Source organism: Furipterus horrens, unplaced genomic scaffold (genome assembly GCF_987537825.1).
Source record: "Furipterus horrens unplaced genomic scaffold, mFurHor1.1.pri manual_scaffold_1, whole genome shotgun sequence".
NCBI lineage: Eukaryota > Metazoa > Chordata > Mammalia > Chiroptera > Furipteridae > Furipterus > Furipterus horrens.
The window spans coordinates 518,425-533,580 of record NW_028327171.1 but is presented as its reverse complement, the minus strand read 5'-3'; the positions used below and the strand labels follow the sequence as shown (position 1 = coordinate 533,580).

The window sequence follows — 15,156 nt, the reverse complement described above, 5'->3', positions numbered from 1 at the left end:
CGCTTGCTCCGTGACCAAGGAGGCGAGAGTATGGTGGGGAAAGGCAGCCCTTCAATAAACGGCGTGGGAATGCGGGACCGTAAGTGCACGCCGTGAAATTAGCCATTTTCTGGGTGGGCCACATGCACACACAGATCCCCATGGGGATATTAATACAAGATGTTTTTAAGTTGAAAACCCATACAATTTTACTTTTCATCTACTTATCTATTTTCCTCTTTAATGTTTTAACTATTAAGCATTTATTAAAACTTCATGTACTAAAAGTATCTTCGAAGAATATTATTATATATGTCATAACGCATTCAGATCTGAAAATAAGAAGTCATGTCCAAGTCCAAAAATTTTGACTCCAGACTTAAAAACCATAGAATTAAAGAAAAAATATTGACTTTAAAGACAGGGTTAAGCCCTGGCTGATGTGGCTCCATGGATTGGGCACCGTCCTGCCAACCAGACAATTCCCGATCCTGGCACCGGCCTGGGTTGCGGCCAGGTCCCCAGTTGGCATCATGCGAGAGGCAGCTGATCTATGTTTCTGTCCCCCTCTTTCTCCCTCCCTTCCCCTTTCTCTAAAAATAACCAAATAAAATCTTCTAAAATAATAGGTTTAAAATTGAGTAATGTAAGAAAACTGTTACTGAGTCCATAGAGTTCAAAAATAGTAAGAATTGTTACTTAAAAACACCTTGACGTTAGGAAGGAAAACTTCGTCAGCCAAAGTGTTAACTAATTCAGCAGAAGTTTGGAGTGACTTTAGAGAATCGACTTCATCCCTTTTTTCTACACTTACATTTTTACGGGCTCTTGGACTGCTCAGCCCCCGGTGTCGGGTGGAGTCGGGTCACGGAGTGGCCTGTCCTCTGACGAGTCTCCCTCCAGTTGTGAACCAAACCGTGAGTGAGTCAACTCTGCGTAGGCGCCATGGACACAGCTGCGTCGCCTGTCACGGCCTCTCCGTCCTTCAAGTGCGTCCAACCAAACCCAACGTTGGCAGCAGCCGTATCTCACTGGGAGCGCTCCCTTCAGTCCTGGGTCACGGAGAAGGGGCCTCTGAGTTTCCCGGCGCAGCCTGCGATGAAACGCAGCAGACAGGCCCCTCGGTGGGAGAAGGGAGACCTTCCAGGATAAGGAAAACCCAGTTCCGAGTCCCGGCTACGTCCCTGCGTCCCTGAACAACCGGAGCCAGATAGTCAGCCTCTGATCCTTCTTGCTCATCTGCGAATCTGCCCGACAACTCTCTGCCGCGTCACGTGACTGAGGAACCAGATGGCACACGGACCCTCCGGGACCAAGACCTGAACTTGGCGGATGGCCCTGCTGTCCTGCCAAGTTGTGGTCAATTCGAGAAGAGAAGGGTGCTCTGAGGTCCTGAGGCTGAGTCGGTCGGCGAGGAGACTCAGGGCGCGCGGCCCGCAGACCTCCACGGCCCCTGCCTGGCCCCTGGGGGACCGGGTGGCCAGTGCAATCCCCGGCTGTGCTCTCCACCTTCCCGGCCCCCTGGTCTCTCTCAGAAGCGGGCGGACATTCTCTGAGGCTCACAACGCACCAGCCTCGCGGACAGGCCCCGGCAAACCTGGGCACAGCCGTCCTCACCGCCGACTCTCTGCACCGTCAGCACCGCGACGCGTCTGCCGCCCTCCCCAGCCCTCCTCCAAAGCCCGGGGGTCTGCTCGTGGGCTGCCCCCTCCTGGGGCTTGGGACACTCCCGGCCCTCCCACCACATCGCTCCCCTGCAGACAGGCCCCGAGCTGGTCTCAGAAGAGGGCCAGTAGCTGGCTTGTTCCAGCAGGCCCTTCCCGTCAGCTCCACGCCGCGGGTCAGACGTGTGGGTTTTAACAGAGGAGCCTGTTAACACCAACTGAGTGAGGACGTTCAGGGACGGGGGCGGGGGAGGGATTGGGGAGCATCTTCCTCCTAGGAAAGCTCCCTCGTTCATTCACATCAGATCAGTGACAGTTCCCACATCAGGAGGCAAGATGAGAAATCCGCCCTTTCTGTCCGTCTGCTCTCTGAAGACCGGGTTTCCCTTCAGCGCCCCACATCTGCTGGCTTCTTCCCACAACAATTACCTCCCAGGCAGGCAGCAAAATGGGGGGAAGAGGCCTCTATCAGGTCCTACGGTGTCATTAACTGTCAGCCCTGAGGGGACACAGTGTCCCAGGGTCTGTGCTGGGAGACCCATGGTCACACCCAGATGCAGTGACTCGCTAGGAGGATTCACAGTGGAACCAGCCAAGGACAAGCTCACGGAGCACCAGGTCCGGGAGAAGCTGCGCGCGGGCTCCTGGGGTCCTTCCCAGGTGCTGCGTCCACAGCGCTAACTCCCTCTGTGGCATCAGGGGTCGGGGGACAGACCTGGGAAGCCCCCCAAGCCTCGGCGTCCAGGGGTTGTGTTGGGGGCCAGTCACGTTGGCGTAGATCACCCACATAGCTAGTCACTCGGTCTCCGGCCATTCCACAGCTCCAGCCGAGACAGCGGCCCGGGGTCCCCGGGGAGCCACCTAGCCCCCCGCTGCCTGCACTGTCGGGGGTCACCTGGGACCGAGGACACAGAGGCACTGTGGTCACACAGGACACGCCAGGGCGTAGGCTCAGCTCCCACAAGCCAGTCCGGCCGGTCCCCTGGGCCTGGGCCGGGTTGGCGCATCTCGGGGCCCCTGCGTGAGCGCCACCGGCATGTCGTCATAGTAACCGCACACCGTGCGCAGGAGGGAAGCCCTCCAATGCGCTTGCTTCGCGGTCTGTGCTGAGGTAAGAGGTGCCCGCAGGGGCGCAGGGGGCAATGCTGTGCTTTCGTGCCGCTAGCGACATAGATACATTGGCACCGCAAGCACATTTGGGGGATCACGTGGGAAACACGGGCCGATTTCTTCTCCGTTTCCCCAAAATGGCCTGAGAGCTGCTGCCTGTCAGCGGGGCTCCCGCACAGAACAGAGCGGGAGGAAGCTCAGTGGCAGCCGTGGGGCTGAGAGAACGGCCCCCGTGTGAGAGCCCCCGTAGGACAGGAAGTATGGGGTTCTCATCTTGGAATCTGAGAGCACCGAGCAGCCTGTGGCTTTGAACCATGTGAGTGCAGCTGAGCGCCGGCAGGAGGGCAGGTGGGCGCAGGCAGGTGGGCAGGTGAGCAGGTGGGCCTAGACAGGTGAGCAGGTGGGTGCAGGCAGGTGGGCAGGTGGGCGCAGGCAGGTGGGCAGGTGGGCGCAGGCAGGTGGGCAGGTGAGCAGGTGGGCAGGTGGGCACAGGCAGGTGAGCAGGTGGGCCCAGACAGGTGGGCACAGGCAGGTGGGCAGGTGAGCAGGTGGGTGCAGACAGGTGAGCAGGTGGGCAGGTGGGCAGGTGGGCGCAGGCAGGTGGGCAGGTGAGCAGGTGGGCAGGTGGGCACAGGCAGGTGAGCAGGTGGGCCCAGACAGGTGGGCACAGGCAGGTGGGCAGGTGAGCAGGTGGGTGCAGACAGGTGAGCAGGTGGGCAGGTGGGCAGGTGGGCGCAGGCAGGTGGGCAGGTGAGCAGGTGGGCAGGTGGGCACAGGCAGGTGAGCAGGTGGGCAGGTGGGCAGGTGGGCCCAGGCAGGTGGGCAGGTGGGCCCAGGCAGGTGGGCAGGTGGGCAGGTGGGCCCAGGCAGGTGGGCAGGTGGGCAGGTGAGCAGGTGGGCAGGTGGGCAGGTGGGCCCAGGCAGGTGGGCAGGTGGGCAGGTGGGCCCAAGCAGGTGGGCAGGTGGGTGCAGGCAGGTGGGCACCGGCAGGTGAGCAGGTGGGCAGGTGGGCGCAGGCAGGTGGGCAGGTGAGCAGGTGGGCACCGGCAGCCGAGCAGGTGGGCACCAGCAGCACTGAAACCGCGGTGTGTGTTTCCCCAGACGGAAGCGGCGCTGATGTTCGACGCCGTGCACGTGGTGGCCCTGGCGGCGCACCGGGCCCCGCAGCTGGCCGTCAGCTCCCTGCACTGCCACCGACACCAGCCCTGGCGCCTCGGACCTCGATTCATGAGCCTCATCCGAGAGGCAAGTGCCGGGCGCTGCCCTTTCTTTCTGGGGGCGGCTCCGTGGGCCGGGCCTTGGGCGCGTCCCTCCTGGGCACGGCCCTGCAGACGTAATTCCCTCCGCAAGGACGTCTGCAACGGGGCTGCTGGTTTGGGGGTGCGGTCTGGCTGGAACTGCCAGGGCTCGCTCCGTGTGACGCTGAGACATTTAAAGAAGCCGCCAGACCCTACCAGCCACCTGCTGCGTTGCGGCGGGGCCTCACCTGCGGGACCCCCGCACACTTTTACGGGGGCTCAGGGGTGCTCTTCCTGGGCCTGGTGACTCAGGGAGGGGGTGCCCGGCCCTGAAGGGACCAGAGACACCCCCACATTGCCAGCCCACCGCCCCAGGGGTCTGTCTTCTGAGTCTCAGGCATTGTGTCCTGTGACGTTCGGATAACCTTGCCGTTTGTCAGCGCCCTGGAAGAGCCCAGCTCTGCTCCAAACCAGCGCCACACATGCAGGGTCTGTGAGAGGACAGGGTGGCGGGGCAGGGGGCCCGTCCGTGGTGCCCGGGTCCTGGACGGCCCCACCCTCTCCTTTCCTCTGAGGCGCTCTCACTTCCCTTCCCAGACCTGGTTGTAAGATCCCGAAGCTCCTCACAGACACGCGGCCGCGGCTTGTCTGTGACCCGCCCCCCAGGGAGTGTCTGGACTTGACAAGATGGAATGAGACACGTGGGAGCGGGCGGCCAGGCCAGCGGGGTCTCCACCGTCCCTGGTGACGCTGCTCCAAGGCCGGCTCCGGGAGCAGCTCGCGCCTCGGGGGACGGGCATCCCTGCCACCCGTGCTGGAGGCGGTTGGCGGGGACAACGCCGTGAGGGAGAAGAAACGGGGATCCTAGAGGGTGCGCCCGCTTTGGCCCCTCTCAGGCTGCTCCATCTGCTCCCCCGAAAGAGGAGTCTGACCCGTTAGGGGGAGGACCTGGAAGGACGAGGGCTCACTGACCCAGGGTCCACATTGAGGTCATTGTCAAGGCCGGGCCCAGGTCGTGGGAAGCAGCCGGTGAGGGTCCTGGGCACGTGATGGAGGAGGCGCGGGCCCTCGGGTCGGACCCTGGGCCTGTGGGGGGCGGAGGCGGCACTTCCTCCAGGGTCGCCCGGGCCCTCGCTGCTCCCGGCCTGGCGGCTCGGCTGTGAGTCCCCGCACCGCCCGCGCTGAGGAGCAAAGCGACCTGGACCCGTCGTCACCTGGGCTCCCGTCGCCTGGGCTCCCGCGCCCCCGTGTTCTCATCTGTAAACTGCGGCGAACCCCCTGGCCCGCGGAGGGGTCGCGAGGCTAAGGAGAGAGGAAAAAGTGGCTGGTGAGAGTCTGAAGTGTCAGCTGTCCTCTCCCCGCTGCAAGGGACCACGGAGGGCCTCCCCGCTCCGGCTCCTGAGGTGACGCCGGGAGTGCAAAACCAGCAACAGCGGAGGAAACCGCGGGTGGGCGTGGAACGCGGTGGCCCTCCGGCAGCATCACACACCGGACGCCCGGGCCCCCCATGAGTGGCACACGGCCCCCGCCTGCCCACCTGCCGGGTGGCGGGAGGGTCCTGAACAGCCGTCCCGGTCACTCCGTCTTCCACGCGGACGCAGCGGCCAGGCGTCTCCGGGCAGCGCAGGCGACCTGCACCAAAGGCCTGGAGCGCGCGGCCCACCTGGGCTGCGTGAGAAGCGGGCGGGCCCGAGCCACCTGCAGACACGTCTGGGGCGGTAACGAGCCCCCCAGGAAGTGAGGACCAGCGAGGCTTCAGGGCTCGGCCCCTCCTTCCACATCTTGTGGTCACACCTGGGCTGCGTCTCGGGACCCCCTCAGGGCTGGACGCTGCCCCCCAGTGGCCCCCAATCTCACTTTCTCTGCCAGTCCCCACCCCCTGCTGCAGGCGGCACTGGGCTGGGAGCCAGAGACAGGGCAGCGAGGACAGTGGGGACCCGGGTTTCCCCGCACCCCGCCCCCTCCTCCGGGGGACCCTGAGAACCCGGGGTTGGCTCTTCCGAGCAAATGAAGGTGAAACACCTTCTTGCTTTCAATGGGGGTCCCTCATCCGCACACCCCGGCCCCTGGACATTCCGGGGATGCCCCTCACTGCGTGAGGGAGCGGGCTGCCTGATGGGTCCCCTCCCCTCAGCTGGTAGCTCTCGGGGGACCCTGTTTTGAAACCTGGGAGTCGCCCCTCGCCGACCTACCTCAGACCCCTCTGCATGGCCCTGGACACCCCGCCCACCTGCGGGGATGGGGTCGGCAGACACGCCCCCCCGCCCCCCACCGAAGGCTGAGGCCCGTGGGCTCAGAGGGGCCAAGGCTTCCCGCAGAGAAATGGCCTAGAGCCACATGCCCCACCGTGGCCCCTCCACACAGTCTCCCTGGGGCACATTCGGGGTGTCTCTCTGCTCCCCGTACACGCTGCTCTGTGTCAGGCTGGTGCCTGGGTTCAAGGGTCACAGAAGGAAGCACACTGCCCCTCAGGTCGGACCACCTGCCCCGGCAAACGCAGGTCAGTATTGAATCCTGTCAGCATTCCACCCTGAACGTGCTCCGTGACGTCCCTCGCCCGCGCCCACGTGCACTGCTGAAGCAGCCCCCCGGGCCCCCGCAGAACTCCCATCCCCGAGGGAGCAGGTGACCTGCAGAAACGCACAGCAGGTCTCCCACCCGCTAGACACCCAGGCTGCCTGCGGCTTCCTGCGGCTTCCTGCAGCTGGCACGCCGTTCTCATGCGGTGGGGGCAGGGGGGCTTCTCTGCCCCTGCTTCAAACCCGCATAGGGCACCCCGCTGTCCTACTCCTCGCTGCCGGCGGAGGACTGACCCCCAACCCCACTTTCCACACCGGCCGACGCTCACTCAGAACCCTTGTCGCTGCTGAGTCGCTCCTGAGCCTCCCTTTGGAGGGGGATCCCCTCCCGCACGCGCCTCCTGCGCACCAGCTCCCGTCAGGGGACACCGTCCGACCTCCCGCTGGGACGAGGACAGTGTCAGCGCATCTGTGTCCTCAGAGCGCTAGGTGTGCGCGGCCGGCATTGGAAAGATGCTCGTAGACCTGACCCAGGAAGCCCCAGTCCAGCGCCGTCTTAACAGCCTTTGCTGGACAAATACTGAAACTATGTAACCAGTTCCCGAGTGACCTGGTCCAAAGCCAATTTACTGTTTAGGAGCAAAAACGGTTTCTAAGTGCCAGTGTGCGTGATATCACAGGGAGCTACCTGGAACACGGCCGCGTCCTGTCACTGCTTTGCTATGAAAACGTAGTGTGTCCGTTCAGTTTTTATGGAGCGAAGACTGTACATTTGAATAGATGAACAGGATATTTAAACTCATGCTTTTTTTTAAGTATATTTTATTGATTATGTTGTTACGGTAGTCACAATTTATTTTCCCTTTGCTCCCCTCTGCCCGGTACCCCCTTCCCTCCAGCAATCCCACCTCCCTTAGTTCATGTCCATGGGTCGTGCATGTAAGTTCTTTGCTTCACCCTTTCCTATATTATTCTTAACTCCCCCCTGTCTATTTTGTACCAACCGATCATGCTTCTCAGTCCCTGCACCATTTCCCCATTTCTCCCCCTCCCCCCTCCCAGCTGATAACCCTCCAAATGATCCCCATACCTATGATTCTGTTCCTGTTCTGGTTTGCTTAGTTGGGTTTTGTCTTTATTTTTTAGATTCAGTTGTTGATAGTTGTGAGTTAGTTGTCATTTTAGTGTTCATAGTTTTGATCTCCTTTTCCTTAAATAAGTCCCTTTTGACATTTCATATAATAATGGTTTGGTGATGATGAACTCCTTTAGCTTTACCTTGGGAAGCACTTCATCTGCCCTTCCATTCTAAACAACAGCTTTGCTGGAGAGAGTAATCTTGGTTGTAGGTCCTTGCTTTTCATCACTTTGAATACTTCTTGCCAGTCCATTCTTGCCTGCAAAGTTTCTTTTGAGAAACCAGCTGAGAGTCTTATAGGCACCCCTTTGTAGGTAACTCTGTGCTTTTCTCTTGCTGCTTTTAAGATTCTCTCTTTATCTTTCACCTTTGGCATTTTAATGATGATGTGTCTTGGTGTGGTCCTCTCTGGGTCCAGCTTGTTTGGGACTCTCTGTGCTTTCTGGACTTGGATGTCTATTTCCTTCACCAAGTCTGGGAAGTTTTACTTCATTATTTTCTCATATACGCTTTTGAGTTCTTGCTCTTCCCCTTCTCCTTCTGGCACCTCTATGATTCGATTGTTGGTATGTTTAATGTTGTCCCAGAGGTTCCCAAACCTCTCCTCATTTTTTTTTTTAATTCTTGTTTCCTCAATCTGCACTGGTTGACTATTTTTTCTTCCCTATGTTCCAAATCACTGATTTGAACCCCGGTTTCCTTCCCTTCACCATTGGTGTGGATTCTCCTTCATTTCACTTAGCACAGCCTTCACTTCTTCCCTTATGCGTTTGTCGTACTCAAGCATATCTGTCAAGCCCGTGAGCATCTTTATCACCAGTGTTTTGAATTCTACATCTGTTAGGTTGGCTGTCTCCTCATCTGTGAGGTTGGCTATCTCCTCGTCGCTTAGTTCTCCCACTGGAACCTTGATCCATTCCCTCCTTTGGGCCATACTTCTCTGTCTTCTCATCATGACAGGCTCCTGTGTTTGTTTGCCTCCACATCCCAGGCAGAGCTGTCACTCCTGTTATGTTGTAAGGGGCGGAGCCTTAGGGATTCATCAGTACAGGCGACCCATTTCACCACGTTGTGGCGCTGTGTGTGGGGCAGGGGTCCGGGAGGTAACAATGCCACCTGCTCAGCACTTGCCCCTTTTCCAGGCACCTCTCCCACTTCTGTATGGGACTGGCACCTCTTTAGCTGCTGCCCTGACTGTCGTTTCCAGAGTGGGTATGTCTGTGGACGTTCTAGGTCCGTGGGGGCCTTTTAAACAAGCGGACTCTGCTGAGAGACCGGCAGTTTCTGCCTCCGCCCCAACCCCACTGGTCTGCACAGTCAGAAACAATGAGGCCTTATTTTCCTGGTGCTGGGACCGTGAGCTGCATGGTCTGGTCTGGTGCTGGGAGCATTCCCCAGGTGTCCCTCCTGACTTTTTAAAATGTGTGACTGCACTTTCCACTGGCCTGCCGCTGCTGCCACCACCACACCATGCCCTCTCCGCCCCTCGTACCTGTCTGGATGAGTATTTCTTCTTTATTTCTTTGTTTGCTGGACTTCAGTGCAGCTCGATTTTCTGGAACTTCTGGTTGTCTCTAGTTCTGAGGCAGTTGTGTTCCTTCTTAGTTGTGGAGGGAGATGCAGCGTGTCTGTCTGCGCCTCCATCTTGGCCGGTAAACTCATGCTTTTAAAAATCAAAGAGTAAAAGATAAAATTCTCCCCTGAGGCAATTATATTTGCCTTAATATTTATTGGGCTTTTACTTAGTAGGTCAGTACTGAGTTGTTTATTAATGGATGGGATCCAGGTGAAAAACGGCGGGTTTTCTGGGAAGCACAGGCTGGGACGTCACTTCATCTGCTGTGGTCTCACCGAGGACAGTCCCCTCTGTCACAGCCAGGTGGCCTGGTTGCAGGACCCGCAGTCCCTTGGGCTCACCGGATGAGGCTTCTGTGTTTCTCGTTCTGCGCCCTGGAAGGCAGCTGCGGGCCGAGTCCCCCGCTTCACCCCGTTGTCTCAAGCCTCCCACGGTGAGGACTCTCGGCCCTGCAGAGAGAGCGGCGTTCAGGCCTCCCTCCCGCCCTGGGCAGCTCTGGACAGAGGCGGAGAGCAGCTCCCACGGGTTCACTGTCTGCAGGTGCCTGTCGCCGACGCTGACAGACGGTGGCTGGGTGAGCAGCCACGAGGCGGGAGGCGTGTCGGCGTAGGATGGGCGTCCTCGGCTCCTTTGTGTCTGCGGCTCTGGTGACGCTGTGTTTACAGGACAGCACTCGGCTCCTGTGCACGTCCCTCCTCCCGCTCAGCACCTGCGGTCCCGGTCCTGGCCCGTGTGGATGGAAGACCCTGCTTTCTGCACTGTGGTCTGGTGTGCGCACATGCATGTCATTGAGACGCACAGTACATACATGTGTGTGCACTGCATGTATGTGCGCGCACGCATGCATGTCGTTCACGGGTGCGTGCACACATCTGTGTCTGCCTACGCATGGATATGTGGGCATGTGTGTATTTGTGTGTCGTTCACTCAGCAGCATGTCTTTCCAGTCAGTCTTACCCCATGATTGAAATATCTCAAATCGTTTCACATTATCACTTACCTGGTTTGCTCACTTTCACTGACATCTAGCATCCCATCCTTCGTGTGATCAACAGATATTTCCCGGATGCCTCGTTCGCGGCAGACAGCATTCTAGACACCGGGAACGCAGCCGTGAGCACAGTCCTCACTCGGCTGGAAACGATGTCCCGGAGGGAGAGTCAGATGAGTCAGATGCGTAGGTGACATACTAATAACTCTGTCCCCATGTGAGGAAATGTCGCACACTCAGTGGCGACAAGAGTTACCCAAAAACAAGGCCTGAAGAGGGCAGGCGCAGGGGTCCTGGGAGAGCGATGGGCCCCCCCATTACAGACAGTAGCTAGAAAGCACCTCAGCACCATCCCGGAGAAGCTCTGGGAGTCACATCGATACGAGATGTTCCAGCAGCCACATTACAGAATGAAAACAAACGGGAGAAATTAATTTTAACAATTATTTTTTTACCCCAATAGATCAAAATACTACCATTTTAACGTAAAATAAAATTATCAATTTATTGTCATAATAGGTCCTTTCAATCCAGTTTGTATTTTAGGTTTGTAACACTCGGTTTGGACGAACCACAGTGCTCAGTAAACCTTGGTGACTAACTAAATAAATTTTAACCACCATATCCCACTAACCAGGCTAACGAGACGAAGCTATGAGTTAAACCCACGTGGGATCCAAATTTTTATCTTCATAGAAAGAGACATATTGATTAGCTATAGAAAAGTAATTATCTACCCAACAAAGACAATTATCTGATTAATGTGACCGATTAACTTGAGTAATTCCAAACCGAGTGACTGACCTGTCACCGTTCACGTCAGCTCCACAGCCAGGCCACTGCCCGGCCACACGGCTCGCAGCCACTGGGTCTCCGGTGGGTTCTCGCCCACTCGGCGGGCCTGTGAGTTCAGAAGCCAAGTTGTTACATTTTGGAGAAACCAATCACCCCATGAACCAGCACCAAGGCAATGCGTTTATGAGAAAAGAAGAGCCCGGTGTGTATTCTAGGGTGAATCCTTAGGGTGTAACACAGTTGCCCGCAGCACACGGCACAGATGCAGTTACAGTCGGTAGATGTTAAAAACAAACAGTCAGCCGATGCAGAGTTGGAGATCAAATATTGGAGAGAAAAGCTATTATATGTTAAAATTACGCAGCGACCCATGCAAGCTGTTATTGCAAGCTAACGGGTTATACACCACACACATAGTAGTTAAAATAATTACATATCGAACCGCTCAGGAGGTGATAAATGCATCACTCAGTCCCTGAAACGGCTGACCCCAGGCCGGTGTTGGTCTAAAGGTCGTGCTTCTCGTCTCTTCCTGGACATGGTGTTTATTTCCATCCCGCTATTATGTCGACTTTAGATCTGCGTTTAAATAGCTTCTCTGAGAACCGGCTTAGAGTTGCGGAGACGGGATCGAGGGGGCGTGGCCTGGGTGGGGGCGAGTGTCGGACGGGTCCTGGGCGTCCTCCGGGGACTGGAGACGAGCTGTGCCCGAGCCGGTCAGGCTGTGTCTGCACAGCGGCCGCGGACGAGCCGCCTTTAATTAGAAACAAATCAGACCCGACCGCGATGAGCGGCTCTTGCTGACTGTTCCACCCAGGAGACCGAGCCCCGTGTGGACAGATATTTGAAATCCATCAGCTTCTTCCTCTGATCGCTTCCCTCCGCACCACCCCGCCCACGCGCCGTCACCCCTCGAGCTTTCTGTGCGTAAGTCCGTGGGCGGAGTCGGCGTAAACGCCAACCAAGGGATCAGTCGGTGCTTCCAGGGCCGGTCCTTCCGCGCGCGTTCCCAGCCCGGCAGGGAATTCCTCAACTCGGAAAGCCTTCGGCCGCCGAAGAAAACTTCCTTAGAGTTGGACTGACGAATAAGAGCTGATTTTGGGGTGCAAGTGAGCTGACTCTGACCGCCCCTCCGTTGCACCCCACAGGCACGGGGCCTCGAGGGCTGGGGGGTGCCGGGTGCGGTCGGGAGGAGAGGCGAGGGGACCGGACTCTGGGTCGGGCGCAGATGTCGGCGTCTCCTCGGTGTGACCCTGTGGCCCGGGTCGGGCCTCGCCGCCACCTCCGAGTGCACAGCCTCTGTGCGCGCCGCCCGGTTGCCTCTTCCCTTCTACAAACATAACCCATCGAATGCAGCCGGTAGCATTCAAAGAAAAGTAACCATTTCCAGCCATCAGGAAATTCAGTATCGGTCAGAGAAGAGGCCACTAACACAGACAGTCACCCTAAAATGCAATTCCTAGGTAGCTGATGCAACACAAATGCTTAAGGCAGGAGTTCACCGAAGGCCACGGAAGGGCGGGCGCCAGGGAGCGGATGAGCAGGCTCTTCAGGGACCGAGAGGGTCACCGTCTCCTCCCCTCCTAGAACGCCTGTGTTCCGTCACCCCATCCTCTCCCTTTTCACTTGCGCAGCTGCGTGTTCTGAAGCCCCTGAGGTGTGACTCACAGCCATTTCCACGGGCAGCCTTTGCCTTCAAGCCCTTCGTCGCTGCCAGGACACGTTCTGCAGGCACCAGGCAGGGGGAGGACTCCGCACCCAGGGGCGTGTGGGAGACGTGTTGGGGGGCTTGTTAGGGTGGGGGACGTCCTGCAGCATCCCCAGCCCAGAGGCCGCTGCTCAGCCGCTCAGAAGGGTGGGTGGTGCTCCCCACTGATACTGATCAATAGTTAGGACCAGGGTCTAAGAATCAATTAACAGGAACTAGAGACGGGCTGTCGAAGCCCTGCTGCCGATAAATAAAAGAAACCGTCTGTGAGCAGAGGGAGAGCGGATGCCCCCGGTCACCCTGACGGTGCTGGGCTCACACCCACTTCTCAGCCCCTCGTTTAATTGGGCCGCCGTTTGAAGCAAGAGGTTTCTGAGTGTAAAGTTTAAATTCAGATTTTTAAAAATTTTATAACAATGATAATCGGAAGTCAAGCACCGTTTTCCTTTGTTAGGTTAGGGTTTGGCTCAGCAAGTCCATCCCTTTCTATAACTTGGGGGAGGCCAACCCATCCCAAGAAGGAAATCCTCAGAGCGTGGTTCGTGTATGACACTTGTCCACTAGCTGCCTCTCGGCGTCATGGTGCTGTGTGCTTGTGATGCACGTGTGTGTGCGTGTGATGCACATACACGTGAGTCCTGGGGTCCATGAAAGAGGCCGTCTCACTAGGTCCTGACACTTATGAACCATGTCCCTTGGGGCACGTCACGTCAGCCGCCCCAGTGACCTAACGGTTCTGCGGTTCTGCTTCTTACAGTGAATGTTCTGTAGAGCGAGAGGGAGGCTGACCAACTGCTTTCCACCCGAAAAATCGTACCAGCTCCCTGGGTACCCTCCTCATGCTGCGTGTGGGATGAGCTGGCGCCCGGGGCAGTCCCTGGGATGCATCTGCAGAATCCTGGGGGTCAGGGCCCCCCAGAGCGCCGGCCCTCGCTGCTGCTGCCGACCGTGCTCACCGGCGGGCACAGGAGCGTGTCCATACATTCTGTTCCATGAGAACCACCTGAGAGTCACGGGCCTACAGCCTCAACTTGCTCGGTCACCCCCCCAGTGCCACTGAGACCCCCACCTCCCCAGAGCGCACACTTCCCACGACGCAGAAGACGCTCCCGCGGTTCCCAAGTGTCCAGGCAAATGGGCAGGATGTCGCGCACGTTTATGAGTGGGCATCCCCGCCCTCCCGGCGCAGGCCCCTGCGTCCCGTCCCGCGCACCAGGAACCACGGCACACACGGCTATCCCACGTCGCCCCTTTTTCTTGGGCCATGAATCTGTGCTGGGCTGACCGGGCCCTGAGCTCCGCGCCCTCTCCCGCAGGACGCCTGCTGGCTCCTGACCCAGGCTGAGTGCAGACCTGTCCTCACGCTGACTGATGTCCTTGTTCCCCCCGACCTGTGAGCAGCGAGGTGCTGCCGTGCCGATGGTCTCCGTCCCAGCGGAGGTGCGCGCGGGGTGGCCCCGGATGGTGTGAGCCGGGCGCTGGGCAGGGGGCGCGGTCTCGGGCAGCAAGAAGGGACCTCCCCACCTCCGCTCTGTTCCTCTCGGGCACGAGAGGTGGCCGCCCACATCAGGGAGCACCGTTGGCTTCGTCCAGGCTACTGAGTCCTGCGGAAACACCCTCACAGATGCACCCAGAGATGGCGTTTCATGGGGCATCTGAGCCCCCACACCCCGTGAAGCCGACGCCTAAGATGAGCCCCGCGGCCTCTGCTGGAAAGCCAGGGTTGGGGCCAAGCTGTGGGCGACCTGAGCCCGCTCTGGGCCTGGGGGTTGGGGTGCTGTGGCGACAGCAGGTTGTGTTTGGGGACCAGGCATTCAATGCCGATTTGTAAAACAAAGCCGAGAAGGCGGACATGCAGGAAGAAAACGCGAGGCAGCAGCACAGACGATTAGTGAGTTTTAAATGCTTTCTTCCCACGTGTTAAGAATTAAGGGTTCGCCCGGTGATACTGACTGGGTGTCCGCTCTGGCCCCCAAAACAGAGAACAAACATCTGTTGTTTTAAGCCACCAATTCGTGAGCACTTGCTGCAGCCGCCACAGGGAATTACTATGACAGCCTAGTGACGCTGGGAGCCCTAAATCACCCTGCGGTCCCCCGAACACGTCACAGCATCACCAAATTACACTCTTCCTCCCCAGGGGGTCCTGCCGGCCGTGGGCCGCGGGGGCTGTGACCTCACAGACCGTGTGGCCCCGGGCGGCCGTGGGACCCTCGCCTGAGCACCCAGCCCCCTGGGGCTGACGCTGTGTCAGAGCGGCGGGCGGCGGGCGGGACGGGGACAGAACGCACGAGCGCAGGGGAGCAGCCGCCGCGCAGTGCAGGGCTGAGGAGCCGCTGAGTGCCCACTTGCTGGGTTTACTTCGTGGGGCGGCGCCCAGCGGCCGGGAGGGCTGCCCGGGGGGAACCGCCGCTCAGACCCTGTGCTAACCCCGCGTT

General features: G+C 58.7%; 1 protein-coding gene across 2 annotated transcripts in view; it reads left to right on the top strand.

Annotated features, from left to right (window-relative positions):
* GRIK1 (glutamate ionotropic receptor kainate type subunit 1) overlaps window positions 1–15,156 on the top strand; it is a 180,240-nt gene that overhangs the window by 122,298 nt on the left and 42,786 nt on the right. For both annotated transcript variants that reach the window (XM_090271345.1, XM_090271336.1), the window contains exon 7: window positions 3,855–3,998. In XM_090271345.1, coding sequence (XP_090127471.1) covers window positions 3,855–3,998 — 144 coding nt within the window. The remainder of the gene's footprint in view (window positions 1–3,854; window positions 3,999–15,156) is intronic.